Here is a 22,944-nt window from a genome sequence, read left to right on the forward strand (position 1 = left end):
GGTTACAAACCTGATCGCCTGAATGCCGTGCAGGGTGCCTCTGTGTTGGGGCGGTGCTTACTCAGAAGCAGGTGGAGGCCAGGGCGGAATGGAGTCCATCCGGGCAGGAGAGGAGGAAAAAGCAGCAAGCAAAAGGCAGGAACAAGGTGAGGCAGGGCAAGGCAAGGCAGGCAGGCTAGGATCACAAGGCAGGAACACGGTGTGAGAAGCAGTTAAGCAGGACTTGCTTTGTGGCTCAGATCAAAGGGATGGATGCCACCCAGGGAGCTCTCATGGGAGGCAGGCTGCCACATGACTTACCCCAGCCAATCAAAGGTGACGGAAGAAGTGAAAATTGTGCATCCATTCTCTCCCTTTACAACTCCTTCCCTTCACCTGATTGAGGGGTTGTCAACACATTCAGTCCTGGCTTACAAAACTCAGGTATCCTCATTCAGATAGCCTAAGGTGGCAGAGGGCCACTTCCTATGTTACACAGCAGTAAATGCTAAAACTAGATAGATAGATAGATAGATAGATAGATAGATAGATAGATAGATAGATAGATAGATAGATAGATAGATTATTTATCTTATGAAACTCAGGTATCCCCATTCAGATAGCCTAAGATGTGTGTGTGTGTAAAGTGCCATCAAGTTGCAGCCGACTTATGGTGACCCCTTTTTGGGGTTTTCATGGCAAGAGACTAACAGGGGTGGTTTGCCAGTGTCTTCCTCTGCACAGCAACCCTTGTATTCCTTGGTGGTCTCCCATCCAAATACTAACCAGGGCCGACCCTGCTTAGTTTCTGAGATTTGACAAGATCAGGCTAGCCTGGGCCATCCAGGTCAGGATGGATGGATGGATGGATGGATGGATGGATGGGTGGGTGGGTGGATGGATGGATGGATGGATGGATGGATGGATGGATAGATAGATAGATAGAGGTTATTTATCTGCTCTCTTTCCAGTTCAAAGAAAGCTCCATGCCCCTACAATTGTAATGCTTAAAGCAACCATGAGGACCACTTGCTAGGGTTGCCAATTCCAAGTTGGGAAATTCCTGGAGATTTGGTGTCTTGCAATGCACTCCTAAATGGAGTTACACCATTCTGAATCTACTGAAGTCAATTGGCTTAGACTCTGTTTGGGATCGCACTGTCGGACAGCCAACAGCCCCAGACTACGGGAAGCCTCAAAAGACCTGAATCCCATTATTCCCTATAGAATTAATCTGGGGCAGGGGGAGCTCAGCTCAACATTGACAGCCACTTTGTACAAAGGTTCGCAGAGCATGTTTTACAGTCCTAAACAGAGGTCTAAAGTCAGTAATTTAGAAGAGTGTCGAGTTTGGCATTGCACTGTGATTCTCTTCTCCCAATGTGCTCTGCCACGAAGTTCCAGTAAACATGAGAATGCTCTCAGTTAGGAGGAGAAGTAGCCAGCAGGGGTGGAATTCTAACTCAAGTAGACCTAGGGCCCCCACAGATTATAGTAGGCCACTGCTATCAATCTATCCAGACAAGTACAAAAACTTCTAGCTAGAATAATTCACAGTGCAAACCTAAGCAGGGTTAACACCCTTCTAAGTCCACTGAAGTCATCCAGGAGTAGCTCCTGCTTAGTCACCATTCCGATAAGCCTTTGTACAGTAGCTGGTTCATGAAAGTCAGTTGAGACAAGTTGCCACATTAGCAAAATTGTGCCAGTGATTCTTTAAGCAGCTCATTGCCTAATAGTCGACCAAAGCTTATTTCCCCCCTGCTTGGTAAATTCCCTGAAGACAGAGTCAGTTGAGCTTTTAGAAAAGAAGCTCCTATTAGGAGAAGCTCCTCAGCTTATGCCCCAAACTGCCAAGTTCTGCGCTGTTGCTATTAAAATACACAGAACTTTATTAGAGAATGATAGTTAGAATATTTTACAATTTTATCAAATTTAAGGTGATAATTTAAATCGGGGGTTGTTTTTATTGATCTTACACCTTTATTTGTATGGGCAGTCTGTGATTCTGCAGTGCAAAACTATTGAGTCTGAAAATTTTGATGTGTTGGCATGTGATTGGTCAGTTGACCATATTAATATATTTGATTTGATTTGATTTGCCTAATAGTGAGACCCAAATGCACAAGAGCAAGCAAACCTAGCAGGAACTAGCAAACATTAAATGATGAAAAAACTGCCTCATCGCAGTAAACCAGGAGCCAATGGTGACACCACATTGGTCCTCAGTAGGGTGAATAATGGTAAATGTCACTCAAACAGTAAGTGGGGGATGCTCTAGCGGCTTTTCTCACATCAGGACTCACAACTGCATTGAGGATTTGCCTACCCTACAGTTTTTCAGCCATTCGAACCAGCTTCACACATGTATTTACCACACCTAAGGTATTTATGACAGGTACAGCTGTTTGATAACAGTCTACTGTGATGGATACTTCTGCATGTGTCAGAGCATGGTGTTTTTTCTAGATAGCAAGGCCATTTATGCATGGGAGGTTTTGCCTTGGATTTGCCACTTTCTGGATGCACATTTCAACCATCTGAATTCTCAAAACTCTGCATGGGGGTTTATTTTTGAGTTTTGAGAATTCAGGTGGGGAAAATGTGCATCTACAGAGCAGCGAATCCAAGGCAAGACCTCCCATGCTTAGAGGGCCCAAAGCACTAAAATGCATCCGTGAGGATGTTTTCCAGTGGTATTTTCCTCTGAGTTCAGGCAATGACAAATGAGGAAGTGTGGTACTTAGAAATCCACCTAGCACAAATAAGGTGTGTTACAGCAATAATAATTTATTAATACGGTCACCGACCAGAAGAAAGTGTGTTACAGCAGAATGTTATGTTACACGGAAACAAAACCCAGACAACTGCTTCTGTTAAGGAAAAGCAGCTGGGAGGAGTATTTGGAGCAGAGACAGGGGAGGGGGATCTGCTTAACACACACACACCATCACTTTTTCACTGCAGCTCTCCCTCCAAGCAGCTTCAGTTGACAGCAGTGAGCAAGGAAAGGGTTAAGGGGCCTCAACTATTTCTTCACTCCAAATTCCCCTTTCAGGCTATTTCCCCTCATTAGGAGAAGCATTTTTATACACATTTCCATGTAACATTCTTACTGCTCATATGAAGCTAACCCTCAGTGAACAATTTGTGCAGTAACTCAGGGAAAGGCGACGGACTTCTCTGTTCTCAGAGACAACCCCGGATGTTTTCATCTCTGAGGCAAAAAATCCAGCGTGTACCTCCTGTGGCAATAAAAATCCAATAACAGCTAAAAATTTGACCAGTTAGTGCTCTTTAATGGCACCTCACAATCTTTTGGCTGAGGCAGGCTGCCTCCCTTTGCCTAACGTTTGGGTAGCCCCCTTGCAATCATCCTGACAATGCCAGGGACAGCTGGCAACACTGGGCGAAGGCACTGACCTCTGTGCCCTGTTTGTTGGCCCTCTGGACCCGCTGGCTGGCTACTGTATGACTAGAAGAAGAAGAAGAAGAGTTGGTTTTTATATGCTGACTTTCTCTACCTTTTAAGGAGAATCAAAACCGGCTTACAATCTCCTTCCCTGCCTCTCCCCACAAATGACACCTTGTGAGGCAGGTGGGGCCGAGAGAGCTCTAAGAGAACTGTGACTAGCCTGAGATCACCCAGCTGGCTTCAACGTGTAGGAGTGGGGAAACCAACCCAGTTCACCAGATTAAAGTCCGCCGCTCATGTGCGGGAGTGGGGAATCAAACCCGGTTCTCCAGGTTAGAATCCACTGCTCCTAACTACTACACCATGCTGGCTGTCTAGTCATGCTGGACTAGAGGGATCATAGGTCCCATCCAGGGGAGCTCTTCATGGGTGCTTCCACTGTGTCTCAGCGGCAGTGGCTAACCATGGGCAAGGAAGAAAAGAAAAGTTGCCCTTCACCTCCCACAGAGTCAGTCTTCTATGGTGAGGGGGTGGCCTTGATCAGGAAGAGCTAGTAAGTGATGGACTGTGGCTACAGCCATCGATCCGATGGATTTGGTGAAACGTTCTTGAGGCTTCGCTTCCATTCGTGGCAGCGGCAGCAACAGGGGTGAGAAGAAGGGAATGGGGGAAGGGAAGGGAAATAGCAGGAGCAGCACAGATCTGTGGGGTGTGGAGTGGTGTACAGAATCAGATCTATCCAAGTGCCAGGGTACATGATAGTTTTTTTTAACAAGTCAGGTCCAGGTTTCCCTGAGCTGACTCGCTTTCCTTCCAGACACACAGCAGCTGCAGGAAATGTTGCTTAAAAAGTACGAGGAGCAGAATTTCCTCCAGGGCCATTTTGGCTTGGGGGGGGGGGGAAGCAGAAACCTCCCTCCATGCTGCAATCCTGAGCCAAACCCACCCCTGCAGATTTTTTTAAACAATGTTCTCTGAAGCTGTCGTGTGGCTGCAGGGAAAGGGAATAGGGTCCAGGGAACCCAGACCCAACTTGTTAAAAAAAAATATTGTGTAGTTTGGCCCCAAGATGCTCACATCTTTTTGGTTTAGTAAGCAGGTTTCTTAACCGTGGATAGCTCACTAGGATGTTTCAGAGCTCTCGGCACGGTGATACCAGAAACCCCTTCATAATCACACAGCGTTGATATTTAGACTGACAAGATGGTCTTCTCGTGATACAGTGACTGGTTTTCTGGTTCAAGCCTACCCATCAGCTGAGGTTTTCACAGAGGAATCTAGATGTCAGAACTTCCCAGAGTCACCTCTTATTGTCAAGGCCTGCCTCTTTTCAGTAACAACTCCCAAACATGTCTAGAATAACCCAGTGGCCCTTACGGTAAATCCGATGCCCACGGTAGCCGAAAACGACCCTGGAATGAACTTGCCCTGGTCAAACTGAACCAGGAGTGATGTCTTCCCCACGCCACTGTCTCCAACCAGGATAGTCTGCAGAAATCAAAAAAGAAAGGCAGATTAGGTTTTCTTGGTGATGGGTGATCCAAAATGTGGCTAAAAAGACTCTTCTTTGCAGGGCTGGTTCCAAGTTCTGGGGTGGCCTGGGTGGAGAGTATCCAGGAGCCTCCTCTGCCCACCAGGCCCCCCTTGCCTCCCTTCTCACCCCCCGACTGGTGTGCCCCTCACCTGGGCATCCTTCCCGTACATACTTGCAAGCTTCCCACTTCCCACACTCACACACCCTGCAAGCCTTTTCTGTAGGGTTGCCAAGCTCCAGGTACTAGCTGGAGATCTCCTGTTATTACAACTGATCAGCTGATACAGATCAGTTCCCCTGGAGAAAATGGCCACTTTGGCAATTGGACTCTATGGCATTGAAGTCTCTCCCATCCCCAAACCCCATCCTCCTCCGGCTCAGCCCCAAAAACCTCCCGCCAGTGGCGAAGAGGGACCTGGCAACCCTATCCTCTTGCGTTAGTTATTCTATGGCCTATTTTAAAATTTAAGAAGGTTAAAGGGAGGGAAGAGAATGACTCAGCAAATATGAGAGAAAGACATTTACCAATCGGTTGAGTGACACACAAATCTTGCCTAAGAGGATTGTGCTTTCCTAAGTTTTATTAACATCAGTTACTGACTTAGGTAGGAAGGGCTTTGATTTGATTCTGTATTAGTGGCTCCAGTTTCCCTGTGTTTTGTTCTCTCGCTTGGGCTGCACCTACTAGGTACAGAAACAAACATTTTACTTTCACACCCTGGCATACAGGCAGGCAGCAGCAGGATGTAACGAAGTGTCACCCTTGCATCCCTCAGCCATAAGGATTGTCAGACTGTAGCCAGATAAGGGCAAATGTTTTGCTTGCATATGCTTACCTACAGGTATGCAGTACCGCAAATCAGGGTTGGAAGATGGGACAGGAGATGGATCCAATGTCACATATACCCTTCCCTCCCACCACCCCAGCTGATATTAGCTCTGGTGCGGGGGGGGGGGTAATATCTCTCTGACTTGTAAAGAAAATAGAAGGTTGTCGAAGGCTTTCATGGTCAGAGTTCATTGGTTCTTGTAGGTTATCCGGGCTGTGTGACCGTGGTCTTGGTATTTTCTTTCCTGACATTTCGCCAGCAGCTGTGGCAGGCATCTTCTCTGAAGATGCCTGCCACAGCTGCTGGCGAAATGTCAGGAAAGAAAATACCAAGACCACGATCACACAGCCCGGATAACCTACAAGAACCAAAATAGAAGGTGTCTGTGATTAAGCAAACATTAAGTACATGTTTGAGGGATGCTCAACCCTGCCCTCCATGGTGTTTTAAAGGAGCAAATCAGAAGTAATGTTAGGAGCGCCATGGCTGTGCTCGTATCCTAAAAATTTCATTCCTTTAAAAAGCAGGTTCAAAAGGTCCCTAATTCAGATTGAGTCTACGGTGTGAGGAGAGGGGTTAAATCTTCCCCCAACATTCCTCACTTACATAGATACATATCAGTGTCCCCAGTGGAGCAAATAGTGGCTCTCCAGGACCACATCAGGTCAGGCCCCTCTCCCTGTGCACCGTGGTCCTGGTCTGCAAGCATCACACCTATTTTGAAAGGCCATTACAAGTGTCATGGATGCATCTGTTGTACACAGACAATTCAGACCAAAACTTTCATTCATCCCATTTACTAAAAGGGCCTTTATTTAAATCATTTGTCCAATTGCTCCTCATCTAATGTGGTTTACATACTTATTTGCCCCTGTGATCTTTTCTATGTAGGTGCTACCACACACCCCTTGAGATACAGACACATCACAGCAAAATTGTCCTCTACAAGCTCCTTTGTAAGTTCATTTCATGGAAAAACACCATTTACCATCTGATTTCAAGTTTTTGGTTATTGACAGGATATTACCCAGACCCTATCAGTCTTACAACATGGAAAAATTACTGTTACAAAGGGAGGCCCAATGGATTTTCACTTTAAATACATTATCTTCATATGTGTTTTATCTTACAATTATTTACGTACATGGAATATCTGTTTGCTCTTGGTCCCTTTAAGGATGTGTTTCCCTACATGCATATAGGCTTGGTTGATGCAATCTGCTCCACTTCAGCTCATAGCCTTCTACAGTGCCCATGTTTATTGAATTTACGGCTTCATTGTCTTATACCGTAAGTTTTTAAATTGGGTTTGAGAGATTTTCCATTTTATTTTCATGTGTCTTTGTTTACTAATTGCTGTGTACTCTATTTCACTCATTACAGACCTATGTTTCATAAAGGATATAGTTCATAAAGTTCTGAGCATGGAACTCCACTCCCGAGGTGCAACAGGTCAACAGGGCCAGAGTGGACATGTAGGGGCTTGAGGACTTGGCAGTGTTTGTCAGATTACAGGTTCGGGTGGAAGCCCTGAACTAGGAGTCCTTACTGAGCATAGAAATGACCAGTAACAGCACTGGTTAGGATTAGCCACATGTTCCATATCTTGGGGGGACGGACTTTTAGGTTCCTATTTTGAAAGAAAAACAGGTTATGAATATTTTAAACCAAAATAAATTGGCCTAACCTATTTGGCTTTCTACTTCTCCAGCCAGATTCATATATTGGGTAATAGCTTTAGTTTTGCATGGATTTGTTGTCCCCCCCCCTTCCTGGAAACTGTGTAAGGGACAGCAAGAAACACAAACTCTACATTTTGAGGTTGCGGTGTATCTCTTCTTCTTTTCCATGAGTATTTACATCAATGCAAAGTCAGGAAAAGGTGGCAAGCTTATCCCTGTCCTTTCTCTGATTCTCCTTTTCCCTTTCCCTGCCTACCCCCACACATTCATTCATTGTGGGGCTGAGCCTGCATGATGTCAGCAGTCCTTCTTTTCTCTTGGGCTTCCCTGACATCATGAGGAAGAGAGAGCATGGCCGTATTTGGGGGAAGAAAGCAGAAGTGGCTGGAGTTAGCCACACCACACACTTTGCAAACTGTAGCATTCTGAGAGAGAAGTTGGCGTGTCTATTCAAATTGAAGACAACAGGTGTCGAGAAGAGTGGATCGGCCTGGGCAGCATGCCGCCGCTTCACTTAACAGGGAGGATCTTCATTTTCCTTCTGCTTGGTAAGAAGTTTATGTTTGTCTGTTGACCCAAAGAGAAGATGGCCAGATGGAGAGAGAATGAGAGATTGTGTCTGCAGTAAGGGAGAGTTCCTGAAGTTTAGGGGCACCAGATCTATAACCAGAGGCTGGCAATTTTACCAATTTAAAATATTCGTAATTGTATTTTGCAGTAAGATTTGTATTGCTATATCTGCTGTAAGATGTAATTTTTTACTGTTTTTAGTTTCATTTGATCACTTTTTCTTCCACATTCTGCCAATATTAGGATAGTGTAGAACATAACCAGAAAACAATGGCTGTACGAATTAGTATGGATACACAAGGTGGTTCTGTAATATATTACAAGACAATGATTAGACCTGGGTTTGATTTTCCCTCTTGCCACTTGCTGCAATCCTAGCATTGTTATATCTTAATAAATGCACAACTGAAATAGATGATGGAGAAAAGGGAACTTTCACTTTGGGGGATTTTTTTCTCCTTTATTGCAGCCATTTCTTTGTGCATGATCTGGTTGATTTCATTCTTAAGGAAACTTTTAAAAGTTATTGAATGTCTTGGAGAAGGGGAGCATACACCATTCAAAGGAAAATGCGTTTAAAAAAAACGCAAAGAAGCCAATCAGGCCCTGGCTTAATAGGGGCTGACCCGGCCAGCAGTCTACAGACCTGAGCTTTTGCACTCGGCTCCTCCTGCCAGGTATTTAAGAACCCGTCTCCCTTGCCCAGCTGAGTCTGCTTCCTGAGTTGCCCTGCCCTCCCTCTCTATATTTGGGCTGTTTAGTTGTTATGCGCCCTGACCTGGTTGGCCCAGGCTAGCCTGATCTCGTCAGATTTCAAAGGCTAAGCAGGGTCAGCCCTGGTTAGTATTTGGATGGGAGACCATCAAGGAAGTCCAGGGTTGCTATACAGAGGAAGGCAGTGGCAAACCACCTCTGTTAGTCTCTTGCCTTGAAAACCCCATAAGGGGTCGCCATAAGTCGTCTGCGACTTGATGGCACTTTGCACACACACAGTCATTATGTCCATTTTGTGTTAATGAATCACAACTTTTGGCAGTTTTGGCATGGGTCCAGATTCAATTTGGGGGAAAAGCTGGCCTGTGCGGGGTTTGGGGGGAGGCCTGGAATAGGGACATGCCCAGTTGGGGGCTGTCAGGATGGGACATGCCTAGTCAGGGGCTGTCAGGGTGGTGGCCTCCCACCAAGCACCAGGGGACCACACAGAAGGCTTCCGCCCAAGTGGGTCCCACATACTGCCATCTCAGGCTACTCCCAGCAGGCAGACTGGGAGTAGGATGCATCTGTCTGCAGGCAGGTTGGACCAATGCCTTGGATCCAGCCCCTATGCAATGCCAATGCCTGATGCTGTAACCAATAAAAGTTGTGGCCATTTCTATGCCAGCTACTGTCTCTGCATGTTTAATTGTATGCTAAGGTCACCATAGTAAAAGGGTCCAGGGGTGGTAATTACATGCCAAGGGTGGCCAGGGTTGGGGGCTGTAATAAGTAGGTGGCTCCAAGACAATCCCCAATTTGGTGCTTGGCCAGCAAGTAAGCATTTGGGAAATGGTTGAGGAGAAGACAAATAGTCCTGGTCTTGTGCAGTAATGACACAATGTTGCTTTGCTTACAAACGTATACTTGAGTTAATCTGATTTTTCCACTGTGGTTCTCTGTTACTGAACTGAATGGGAATTCTAAGGTATTCTTCAAGCTAAGGAGCTTCATATCTCTTCCTCTACAGAGAGAAAGGCAGCTTGGGGCAGCAATTTTTAAAAAAAATCAGAAACACTCCCAAACACTCCTCCCTCCACTGTTCCGATCAAGTTGGAAACACATTGTCCCCCCACCCCACCCCCACCAGCTGCATTTCAGGAGGAAAAACCTCAGTAGATTGTCCACGTACATGGGCCTTGTTTGGGCCCAAGTCATTAATTAAAATTTGACCCCATGGAATTGCTATTGGACTTTGATCTGTCAGTTGTAAGGTCTTCTGGATGTTTCCCTTGGCACAAACATTTTGAGGACACTCACATGTTTGAAAATTAGGCTTCAGATTAGACTGCTATCAAAAGATTAATAGTGTTCTCTGTCATAAGGTTTCGATCTCCAGCCTCAAAGGTTCCTCAGCTATATCGCTTCACAACTACTCAACTAATAGAAGATGTGCCATATTGATAGATCCTTTGAGATTTCCCCCATTTGTTATGATACAAGCATTCTACACCAACAAAGGCACTATCTGCATTTACTTTTGCAGTCTCAAATATCAGACATGAGCTGTTCGAAGAGGTCCTGTGTGGAGTTGTCATGACGGATATGGATATTTATCATCGTTACTCAAAATCTTGGATTACTGTTTGTCAATACATTAAGGACAATTTCCCATCCCATGTTGCTGAGACTTATGAAGCAGCCTTATACTGGGTCAGACCATTGGTCTCACAGAGCCGGTTTCATCTGATCGGCAGTGGCTCACAGGGGTCTTTGGCAGAGATCACCCACCACCAGCTCCTTTGAACTCGAGATGTTGGGGATCGAACCTGGGACCTTCAGCATGCAAAGCAGATGTTCTGGCAATGAACTATGTCCCCTCCCCATGTTTTTGATATTATGCTCATATATGCTGCAAATTATGTTAAGAGCAAAGCCTTACTGGGATTAATGATGCAGGTGACAATGTCTCCCTAAATTGCTGTAGCCCCAAAGGCTTTTAAAGGCCTGTATTACCCATGGTTCGGTAAAGAAAGGATTCCAATAGGCTGGTATTGGGGAGAACAAGGTATGCAGTCTTTATTAAACAAAAAAATACCCTTTTTATCCAGGCTAAGCAATCTGAAACAAAAATAACCTTTTATCCAGGCTAAATAATCTTACGAGGATGGGAAGTTGTCTCCTGAGAGGCAAGCAAGCCGCTCCTTCTCTTTCTGGCAGCCCTTCCTGGTTCTCCAGATGCTCCTTGTCTCTGGCTTCTTATCTGAAGCCCTCTCCTTTTTCAGCAGAGAGTGAAACTAAATTTATTTCCCCATCACCTGGTGCTCATTATTTACAGTGTGCTGGGACAATTAACTCCCTGAGACTGCTTTCACATGGAGAAGGGCTGTATTGAGCACCACCTACCTCCTCGTGTGTTCAATTGTCTTCCGCAATTTTCCACTACAAGGCCCATTGAAAATGAAATTAGGATTTTCAAAGGGAGTAGGTCCACACTTTACATAATAATAAGACCAGTTTGCACATTGCAAGTCAACCGGTGGTTTGAACTACTTCAAAACTCCAACCAATCTACAAGGAGAACAGAACGACCAGACGTAAAGAAGGGCAGATTCTTATGACAAAGAGCCAGTGAGGTAGATAGACTACTAGGATATGGGAGACCTATATTCATAAGAGCCCTGACCTGGATGGCCCAGGCTAGCCTGATCTCGTCAGATCTCAGAAGCTAAGCAGGGTCAGCCCTGGTTAGTATTTGGATGGGAGACCACCAAGGAATACCAGCGTTGCTGTGCAGAGGAAGGCACTGGCAAACCACCTCTGCTAGTCTCTTGCCTTGAAAGCCCCATAAGGGGTCGCCATAAATCGGCTGCGACTTGACGGCACTTTACACACACACACACACATATTCATAAGAACTTACAAGAGGCCTGCTGGATCAGACCAGTGGTCCATCTAGGCCAGGATCCTGTCTCACAAAGTGGCCAACCATTTAGTCTGGAGATCCAACAATAGGGCAGAGAGACTCAGGCCTTCCCCTGATGTTACTTCCTGGCACTGGTATTCAGAGGTTTACAGCTTCTGGATGGGAAGATTCCCTTTATTCACCATGGCTAATACCCACTGATAGACTCATCCTCCATGAATCTATCGAAACCCCAATTTAAAGTCATCTATGCTTGTGGCCATCACTACAACCTCTGGCAGCAAATCCCCCATTTTAATCACTCACTGAGTAAAGAAGTATTTCTCTTTGGTGTCCTGAGTTGACTTCCCATCTACTTCATTGGGTGCCCCCAAGTTCTAGTACTTTGGGTTAGGGAGGAAATGTTCTCTTTCTCTATTCTATGATAGCCAGTTCTGGGTTTGAGAATTACTGGACATTTGGGGGGGTGGAGCCTGGGGAGGGTGGGACCTCAGAGGGTTATAATGCCAGAGAATCTAGTCTTCAAAGCAGCAATTTTCTCCGGGGCAACTGATCCCTGTAGTCTGGAGATAAGTTGTAATTCTGGGAGATCTCCAGACTCCACTGGAGCTTCATAACCCTCCTCTATTCTTTGCACAAATTTTATAAATGTCTATCACGTCCCCCCTTAAGTCGTCTCTCCTTCTAAACTGAAAGTCTCAGACTCTTCAGCATTTCCTCATAGGAGAGTTGCTCCAGGCCCGTTAAAACGTAGATCTCTATTCCAGACATAATCAAATAGAACCATTGCCTTTGATTATTGCTTTCATAAAGCCCAGTGAATAGTTCCATTTCATAATGCCCAGTGAATAGTTCCATGTAGAACTGAGAAACTAACAGTCAAAGAAATTGGTCTAAAAAGGTACCACCACAACCATTTTACATTTCTTATCTTCTGGAATAACCCAATACCAAGCCTTTGGTGCTGCCTACAAAGCTATGATCCTAAATCCACTTAGTAGGGAGTAAGTACTATTGAGGTCAATGGATCTTATTTTTGAATAAACCTGCTGAGTCTTGCAGAATGAATTCTAGCCCTTTTGAATTGAAAAGTTTCATTCAGTGGAAACAAAGCTTAGTAGATATCCAAAAATGGAGGAAACATGAATCAAAATTCTATCTGATGGGGCTTAGGTCCTCTGAGTGTGTGTGTTTTAGTGAGTCGACACCAGCTTCAAGGCTGACCCTTTAGCATAGTACCTAACTGATCTTTCAGATAATAGAAAATGGGAAAAGCCACTTCATTAGATCAGTGATCAGTCATTATGAATGGCAAGATTCAAGTTCAGTGACATCTTAAAGACCAACTAGATTTCCGGGGCATAAGGTTTCAAGAGTCAAAGCTCCCTTCATTAGATTCCTTTATTGCAGGGATGGGGAACCTCAGGCCCGGGGGCCGTATGCGGCCCCCGAGGACATTTTCTGTGGCCCTCGGTAGCTCCGGGGCCAGGTGTGTGTGTGTGGGGGGGGAGGCGTGGAGGCTGGGGCCTGGTCGCGTGGGGCCGGCATGTGCGGGTGTGTGTGTGGGGGGGAAGGCTTTTCTTTCTTTTCTTCCTCTTTTTCTGTCACTCTCCTTTCTCTCCCTCTCTCCCCTTTTCTGTCTCTTTGTCTGTCTCCCTCCGTCCTTTTCTTTCTTTCTTCCCCTCCCTCCATTTCTTTCTCCCTTTCTCCCTCTATTCCCTCCCTCCCTTTTCCTCTTTCTCTGTTTTCTTTCCTTCCTCCCTTCCCTCCCTGTGGATTGGCTGTGGGCTACGCCCCCCTGGTGCCTCGTTTGCTCGGGCCCACCACTGGCTGCCCTCCCGCCTGGGGGGGGAGGACGACGGGAGCGGAGTGCCCACCAAGCCTTCTCTGCGTGGCCTCCCCTGGGGGTTGCCAACCTCCAGGTGGTGGCTGGAGACCTGGCAACCCTAGCCTCCCCCCCGATGGGAGATCTACACCTGGTTATGGCCCCTGAATGATGTTATAAATGTGCAAATGGCCCTTGGCAGGAAAAAGGTTCCCCACCCCTGCTTTATTGGATATCTGATGACAGGAACTTTGATCTCGAAACTGTATACCCTGGAAATGTGTTACTGAACTCAAATATTGCTCTTCTACTGCAGATGAACCCGGATGCCCACCTGAGACTATCATTATGAATGGTTTATTAATTTCACACCTCCCTCCCCCAAGTTCAGACTGGAGACTTCCATGAGGGAGAGGCAACCTCTTGACATTGTCAAATGATACTTCATCATACTTTTCTAATTTTTCTTATTCTGTGAACCAAATACTTTCTAGACAGTTTTACATATCAGTATTTTGTTACATGAACAACTATATAGAAGCCTCCAGCATCCTTATTACAAAGACCACAGTTTTGACCCAGCCTTGGGCACTGTGGTTGGATAATTTTTTCAGCTATGGGATAGACACAAGGAATTAAACTACTTTCTGCTTCTTTTGTTTAGGTTATACATCTGCTCTGAGAGGCCCCAGCAAGGTGAATGGATTTGTTGGCAGATCACTATCTGTGACGTGTCACTATGATAAAGACTATCGGCTATATTACAAATATTGGTGCCAAGGAGACGATTGGGGTTCTTGTACTGAAGTTGTTAAGACCAGAGGATCAGAGGAAGAGGTGACAGCTGGGAGAACGTCTATCAAGGACAATCATACTTGCTCTTGCTTCACGGTGACACTGGAGAACCTCAGGGAGGAAGATGCTGGGGAGTACTGGTGCGCCATAGAGAGAACAGGGGCTGATTTTCACCACAAAGTGACTGTTGTCCCACGTGAGTCCCTTTTCCAATTCTATAGGAAACTCCAAACCAAATACAGGTGAAGGGGGTGTAAAAGACACTACATGCAGGAGTAAATCCCATGGGTTCCATGGGACTTACTCCCAGAATAGTGTGCATAGGATTGCAACCCTCAGGAAAGAGGCTATTTCTGTGCTAATTTTTTAAAACAATTGCAGGAAATAAACATGTTGAAGCTTTGAAAATTGCCCAAACCAAAGAATCCCTTTAGGTAAAAAAACACAACAAACCCTGGTGGTAAACTTTGCCTAATGTTATCACATGGCATGGGTGTGAAATACACATCTCTGCTTACATTGTGGTCTTGCCACAGGTTGTGCTATTGGATCTGACTGGAATCAAGCACCCTATCTAGAAAGACAGGGAACTAAAGCACACACACACACACACCACCACCACCACCATTTCTGTTGTGCAGTAGCTCTGCACCAACACATAACCCAACCAAATCCCATCCTAGACATTTTCATATCTAAAGGCAATTGGTTACCCCACTGCATCTAGAAGAACACCACATACAGAATTTGCTTCATGTCTCTCCACAGTAAGTCTGGCCCTGAAGCCATCCACGGCATCTATACCTTCCACATAATGCAAGTGACCTATGTACGGACAGAAATGGCAGGATGATGTCATCAGCCATGGCTAGCCTGTGCAACACAGTTCCTATTTAAAATGTCATAGTCTTTCAACGCCAAATGAACAAAACCTGATGAATACGTGTTGCATCATAGTCATGGATTTTGTTGAAATTTTGCAGGATTACTGTACATGTTGAAATGCAACTGTGTGTGTGTAAAGTGTCGTCAAGTTGTGGCTGACTTATGTTAACCACAGAAAGGGGCTTTCAAGGCAAGTGAGAAGCAGAGGTCATTTGCCATTGCCTTCCTCTGCAGAGTCTTCCTTGGAGGCCTCCCTTCCAAGTACTAGCTCTGCTTAGCTTCTGAGATCAGGCTATATCATGCTGCCTTCCCTCCTAAAATATAACTACAGAAAATAAAAATAAAAAGATTACTGGAAGGAGGGCCACCCTGGCAATAATTTTTCCAAATTCACGTTTCAATTAAAATGACATTTCATATACATTTCAACATGTATAATGACTCAGCTAAATTTCAGCAAAATCTGTGACTATGATGCAACCCCCATTTATTGACTTGGTATAGAATGTCCCTCCGAAAGCAACTTGTCTCTTTTTACTTTCTATCTGAGGGAGGGAAAAGTCTTCTTTTTTTTTGGCTGTCAAGTCTCAACAGACTTATGGTGACCCCATAGGGTTTTCAAGGCAACAGACTTTCAGAGATGGCTTTCCATTGCCTGTCTCTGCATAGCAACCCTAGTATTGCTTGGCGGTCTCCCAGCCAAATACTAACCAGGGTTGACCCTGCTTAGCATCCAAGGTCTGATGAGATCAGGCTGTCCTGGACTATCCAAGCCAGGGCATTGAAGTCAGTGTATGCAGTCTTATAAGAATGGTGTTGCAAACTCTGACATGGGAAATTCCTGGAAATTTTGGGTTGGTGCCTGGGGAGAACGGAAGTTGTGGGGAAGTGATGTCATTCAGCAGGAAAGTGATGTCATTCTAGGACTTCTGTTTCTCCTAGACTCTATGGTATATCACAGAATTCTCCCTCTGAAGCTGCTATTTCCTCCAGGGAACAGATCTTTGCAGTCTAGACTACAGATTCATTCATTACAGGGCTAACTATAGATAAATTTAATTCCCCTTTAATTCCATACCCAACCTTGAGGTTGAAAGTCCTATGAAGCTAATATTTAAGAGTATAAAATATTAGACCATGAGCATTCTATGATTCATGGATTCTATGTCTATTAAAACAAAGGGTTACCAGATGTTTAGAAATGCTGACCTGAATGCTTCCTTTTCATTTTTAAAAACCATAGCATTTCTGCCTCTCATATTTGTAAAAAGTGAAAGAGAACCTGTTCATGGAGGAGAGAACTATTCATGGCCACTAGTAAAAATGGATACTAGTAATGATGCATATCTATTCTCTCTAGGATCAGAGGAGCATGCCTAATATATTAGGTGCCGTGGCACAGGCAGGACAATGCTGCTGCAGTTGTCTTGTTTGTGGGATTCCTAGAGGCACCTGGTGGTTGGCCACTGTGTGAACAGGCTGCTGGACTTGATGGACCTTGGTCTGATCCAGCATGGCTTTTCTTGTGTTCTTATGTTCTTATAAAAACTACCAGGCAGTTTCTGTTTAAAGGGGTGGTTCTAGATGAGGCTTTCAGAATTCAAGGGCAGGTCTTTGTGAAATGTTATTATCTCCTCCACCCTGTCTCTATATAACCAGTTAGCTCTCTGTTGCCCATAAAAAGAATGGACCAAATTGGCTATCCAAAGTTCTCCCAATGTCCACATGATCCTGTGTATTAAAAGAGAACACAGTAGATCTGAATTATACCAAGTACTCAAGGGAAGACCTTGGCTTACAAAAGGGTAGTGAATGGTGCTTTGTTTATGACAAAAAGTGAAGAGAATATATGGGGTTTTCCCTAAGAGATAAATTGCTATTCCCATTTTACAGGTGGAGGAGTTGCTCAACAGTATCCAGAAGGAGAATTTGAACCCAGGTCAAACTTTTAAAGGACTCGTTCACACATGCATGTACAAAAACTAAACTGTGTGAATTGATTTCACAGAAAAACATTATGTATGAGGGGAGGGGAAACAATGGAATCTCTCTGTGGTCCCACTGAACTGCATATAGTTTCTGCATTGTACAATGACATTGTTTCCAGTAGGATGGATTATCAGGGGAGTGATTTGGTAAAGAAGTGAGGGAGAGGGACTTTGTCTCTCCCATACATACTAATCAGGTAAACTATATACATTAGACTTTTTCAGGAGGCTGAAATTCTGTCCTGTCCTGATGAACCCATGAAGCTGCCTTATACTGATTCAGACCCTTGGTCCATCAAAGTCAGTATTGTCTACTCAGACCGGCAGCGGCTCTCCAGGGTCTCAGGCAGAGGTCTTTCACATCACCTACTTGCCTAGTCCCTTTAACTGGAGCTGCTGCTGGAGATTATACATATGTACAGCTTCCATGGTGAGCTGCATCTCTCAATATGAAGGAGTACAACATTTTATATCAACTTATTTCTGAATTAGCCCTATGTAGACTACACTAGTGTGCTGTAGTGGTTAGAGTATCATATTAGGGTCTGGGAGACCAGCTATTGGAACGCCATGCTGCTATGGAAACTTGCTGGGTGATCTTGGTAGGGTTGCCAGCTCCAGGTTGGGAAATACCTGGGGATTTTGGGAGGGAAGCCTGAGCAGGGCAGGATTTGGGGAGGGGAGGGACTTCAATGCCATAGAGTCCAATTGCCAAAGCAGCCATTTTCTCCAGGAGAACGAATCTCTATCGGATGGAGATCAGTTGTAATAGCAGGAGATCTCCAGCTAGTACCTGGAGGTTGGCAACCCTAGATCTTGGGCCTATCACAATCCCTCAGCCTAACCTACAGGTTGTCGTGAAGTTGAGAAGGGAGAACCGTATGTGCTGCACTGAGCTCTCTGGAGGAAAAGTGGAACAAAAATCAACAAATGGTTCTTATCTGTCTGCCAATATTTTTCTTTCATGCTGATGCTATGGTTGGGGTTGGTCTTATTGTTGGCTGAATTCTGAAGTAGTTTAAAATTGCAATTACCGATTGCTAATTTTTTAAGGATTACAAAAAGTTATAAAATGTTTGTTTTGCTATTTTGTTTTTCTATTGTGGGCGCATTTTATTTTTTGCAAGTGTAAATTGCTTCCGGGAGCTTAGGCTAAGAAACTGGGATCTCAAATAAATAGTTTGTTATACAGGTAACTCACACAAAGAACTGTTTGCTTTGGTTTGAATGCTGCTGGGAAGCAGAGTCCATGCCCCTCCTGGGTCTTCCCCATCTTTCCAGTTATCTTTCCCCAAACTGCTTGGTTGTGATGTTTTGGGAAAGCATACAGCAAAGCAGGGTGGCCCCCATGTGAGTGGGATAGCCTGGATCTTCCCAGTCCTACCCACATTAGCACTGTTTCTCCTGCTGCAGTTCCCCATGGTGGCTATTTTGCCACCTACACCAGAAGGTTTTTTTTCTTAAATTGGCAATTAACATATCACTATAGCATTATGATGATCTGTCAGTTCTCTGAATTCCCAGCTTTCATTTTAAAACAAACTAATTCTCTAGCCACTTTCATTGAAGATATATAAAGGAAAAGGCACATCTGCAATAAAAGAGACCAGACACTTATTGCGTTTTCACACATACTGAATAATGCACTTTCAATCCACTTTCAATGCACTTTAATGGTCATTTGCAAGTGGATTTTGCCATTTCACACAGTAAAATTCAGCTGCAAAGTGCATTGAAAGTGCATTATTTGGCATGTGTGAAAAGGACCTTACTCTTTCAAAAAAAGAAAGCTGGGAATTTAGCAAATCGGATAGCTTCTTATAACATTAAAATGGTATGTCAACTTAAAAAAAAAAAGCTTCCTGGTGGCATAGGAGAAGGAATTACCACTTTGGGGGGGGGGGGCTTTTTTGCCATCAAGTCGCAGCTGACCTATGGTGATCCTGTAGGGTTTTCAAGGCAAGAGACGTGCTGAGGTGGTTTGCCATTGCCTGCCTCCATGTCATGACCCTGGTATTCCTTGAAGGTCTCCCATCCAAATACTAGCCAGGGTCAGGGTTGAGAGTGTGTGACTGGCCCAAGGTCACCCAGCAAGCTTCCATGGTGCGAGTGGGTTTCCCACCACTACACCATGCTGACTCTGGGGGAGGGAGAATGTGGGGAAATTAGCTGGGTTGAAGCCCCGTTGCTACTGCACTATATTGGCAGCTGCAAGAGCAGCAGAGAAGCTACACAAGCCTATCCCCATGTAGAAAACATCACAGCGTCTAATTATTCATCCCAGATTATTTTTGTTTGTACTATTTATTCCAACCTTTTCTGGAACATAACCACTATAATTCCAGGGGTTTTAAGTGTTAAAGGTAGCCACTGACGAATCATGTATAACTCCTAACTTCTTAGCAGTGGCTGGATCAGATGATACATTTGCTGATCATTAACTTACACATGGTAAGAATCAAGGGAATGTCAGACTTCCCTGCCCACACAGTGTACCGGTCCTCCTTCTGGACATCCACATAGGGGTTGAATGTTCAAACTGAGAATATGCACATCCAGATCATGTGATTCAGATCTGGGTTTTTTTTCTGGACAATGGAACATATGATCTGGATGCTCATATAGCCAATTAAAACACTTTCAGTGCAATCCTAAGGAAAGGATTAAACTGGAATAACCTAGCAAAGGATTGCACTTTAAATAACACATGTGCTGGATGAGAGGTATGAGGAAACACACCTTCATTCCTGCTCATCATAGGGGAGTGACTGGCAAATGTATTGCTTGATCAGATCCACCAGTTGATAGTTATTTGGTCAAAAGTTCTGAAACTTTGGCCATTGCCTTGGTGTTCTTCTACTACCTTTAGTAGGTTTTATTATCATTTCCCTAAGGAGAAATCCTAAGCAGATCTACTCAGACACAGGTCCCATCTTATTCAACAGCGCTTACTCCCAGGAAAGTGTTCTTGGTATTGCAGTCCTAGTTGATTAACCAGTTAAAACTCTTTTGAATGACTATGAAGGTGTCCTTGCTTTATCAGGCTGTATATTTTAAAAATACAAATATTTACAAAAACATTAGTCAGCAAGTGTCCTCTTAGAGGAGGCACTCTCACCAATTCAGGCACTCAAAAGAACATGAGGGCAAATGTGGGGTGGCCTGGTCAGAAAGGGCAGCAGTGGTGGTAGTAGAAGGCGGGCAAATGAAAAGAACCTGCAAACATGAACAAAATAGTTGCTTTGAAATCTTGCTTGCAGAACGAGAGCTGAATGTGGCAGCACTGGATTCCTGTTATTTTTATAGTAGCAAGGAATGTATGCAAAGAAAGCTTCTGAAAACAAGCACTGTTTTATTCAAATGCAAATTAATTATGGATCTCAGATATCTCTGTGTCCACCTGGACTAGTAGGTTGGCAAAATATTTTCCTTTCCGATAGAGCGACTGAAGGAATAGTACTCGGAAAGGAAGCAGTAAACAATTACAAAATAAGATCTTAAATGAGGATTGGTCCTTAGTGTTTAAGGACGCAAATCGTAAATGTTCACCTCGCTTCTTCCAGATACCCTTCAACAGAACTTTCTCCTTGCCAGACTATTTCCACTGGTTAGAAATTCATAAGTTTAGACAAGCTTTCTTATTGATGAGATGTAATGTCCTAGACTCAGCTGAGATACAAGGGTGATACAATAAAATCATTGCAGAAGAATGAAAAGGCCCATTTTGTCTGGATCAAATAGACTCCCTAGCCCACATTGTTTTACCATGTCTACAAAATAATATTGCATGAAATAAATACGGTATATCACTCCCTGGATAAAAGAGCTAAAGACACTAGATTGGTCAATTGCATGAGAGATGTGGCAACTTTTCTCTTTATAGTGTCAAGGAAAAGTTTAATTTCATCTCCCCTTTTTAAGTGTGAAGTGGTTGGTGGATAGCTAGTGGCTGTTAAATCTAAGGAAAGACAAAATTAATTATGGCTGCCAACTGTGGCTTGGAAAATTCCTGGAAATTCAGGGGAGGTGACAAGGGTTTGGAGAGGGGAGGGAGCTCATTGGGGGATGGGATGCCTTAGAGCCCACCTTCCAAAGCTGCTATTTCCTCCAGGGGAAATGAGCTCTGTAGTCTGGAGATCAGTTGTAATTCTGGGAGAACTCCAGGCCCCAGTCTGTCAGGTTCTCCAGCCAACCTGGGCAATTCCCAAAAAGCCACTCGCTCAGACGGCAAAGTCAGAAGCAGGTAAACTTTATTGTAGAAGCAACAGGTACAGCTAAGGTAACGTGCAGGTTTCAAAGCTGCTAATGCCAGGCCAGGCCACAGGGCATAACTTAAGCGTGGTTACATGATTACATCACAGGCGCAGTTTCTAACAAGCCTGGGAAAGGAATTGATAACGGTGTCTGGTGGGAGGAAGGAGAGCGAAGGGAGAGCGAAGCAACCTAAACAGACTACAGTCCGTTAGCCCCTCAAGGCCACGGCAAAGGGCGGAGGGAAGACAGGAGTGAGAACAGCAGAGCAAATATGTAAACACCCACGACCGGCCCTTACTCATGTCAAGAGCCTAACCGCTTGTACGGGCCAGCTCCAGCATGACTAAACAGAGCAACACAAGGCACCAGCGCAGAACCAAAAGACCACCTCTGACATTCTGCCCCCCTTAAGACCCCCCTCCCACATCAGTGGCTGGTCGAGGCTTGTGAGGGTAAGCACAGTGAAATTTGCGAACCAGGCGAGGGGCCGCGACATGCGGGGCGGCCACCCACTCATCATGGGCTGGCTCTAGATGTTTCCACCGAACCAGATAAAACAATTTCCCTCTCTTCAGTTTGGAATCCAGTATCTTGGCAACTTCCAAATGCACTCCCCACCACCACCACGGTAGGCACTTCAGGACCAGGTTTGGGATGGAATTGTGGAGCTGCCGTGTAGGGCTTGAGGAGACTGACATGAAACACTGGATGTATCCCTCTCAGCGCTTTAGGGAGCGCTAGCTCCACGGCAACTTCATTGATCACTCTAGTGATTGGGTATGGACCCACATACTTCTCACTGAGGTTTTTACTTGGACGTAAGGATCGCAGATTCTTTGTGGATAGATACACCTGATCTCCTACTTTAAACTCTCACCCAGGAGATTGATGCTTATCCGCTTGCTCTTTATATTTGGACTTGGCACGTTCCAAATTTTTCTGGAGCCAAGGCCAAGTAGTTTGCACTACGTGTACCCAGTCTTGGATTTCCACAGCCCCCTCCTCCTCCGGGGAAAAAGAGGTGTTCCCAAAGGGTCCAAACTCCCTGCCATACACCACCCGAAAGGGGCTGAATCCTGTGGATGAATGAGGAGCATTATTGTAGGCGTATTCAGTAAAAGGTAGCAAATCAACCCAATTATCCTGATGATAGTTTACATAACATCGTAAATAACACTCAACCACAGCATTGACTCTTTCTGTTTGTCCATCCGTTTGAGGATGGTAAGCCGATGACAAACCCCCATCAATTTCAAAAAGGCCCTCCAAAATTGCGCCATAAATTGGGGGGCCCTGTCGGAGACCACCTTACGTGGCCAACTATGATATTTCATCACGTGTGTAACGAACATGCGTGCCAACGTTTGAGCAGAAGGCAAACCTGAACAGGGTACAAAATGCACTTGCTTGGAAAATAAGTCCGTCACCACCCACAATACAGTCTTTCCCCGACTGGGAGGAAGATCAGTATTAAAGTCCATGGCAACAACCTCCCAAAGGACGGACGGCACTTCCCGGGGTTAGAGGAGTCCAGGGGGCTTCCCCATGAGTTTTTTTGAGGTTGCACA

At 44.9% G+C, this 22,944-nt stretch overlaps 1 protein-coding gene across 1 annotated transcript in view; it reads right to left on the minus strand.

The window, feature by feature from the left end:
- RAB37 (RAB37, member RAS oncogene family) overlaps nucleotides 1-22,944 on the minus strand; it is a 99,146-nt gene that overhangs the window by 40,179 nt on the left and 36,023 nt on the right. The window contains exon 2 of the mRNA XM_056852146.1: nucleotides 4,772-4,882. Coding sequence (XP_056708124.1) covers nucleotides 4,772-4,882 — 111 coding nt within the window. The remainder of the gene's footprint in view (nucleotides 1-4,771; nucleotides 4,883-22,944) is intronic.

This window comes from Euleptes europaea, chromosome 1, assembly GCF_029931775.1.
Source record: "Euleptes europaea isolate rEulEur1 chromosome 1, rEulEur1.hap1, whole genome shotgun sequence".
Classification (NCBI taxonomy): Eukaryota; Metazoa; Chordata; class Lepidosauria; order Squamata; family Sphaerodactylidae; genus Euleptes; species Euleptes europaea.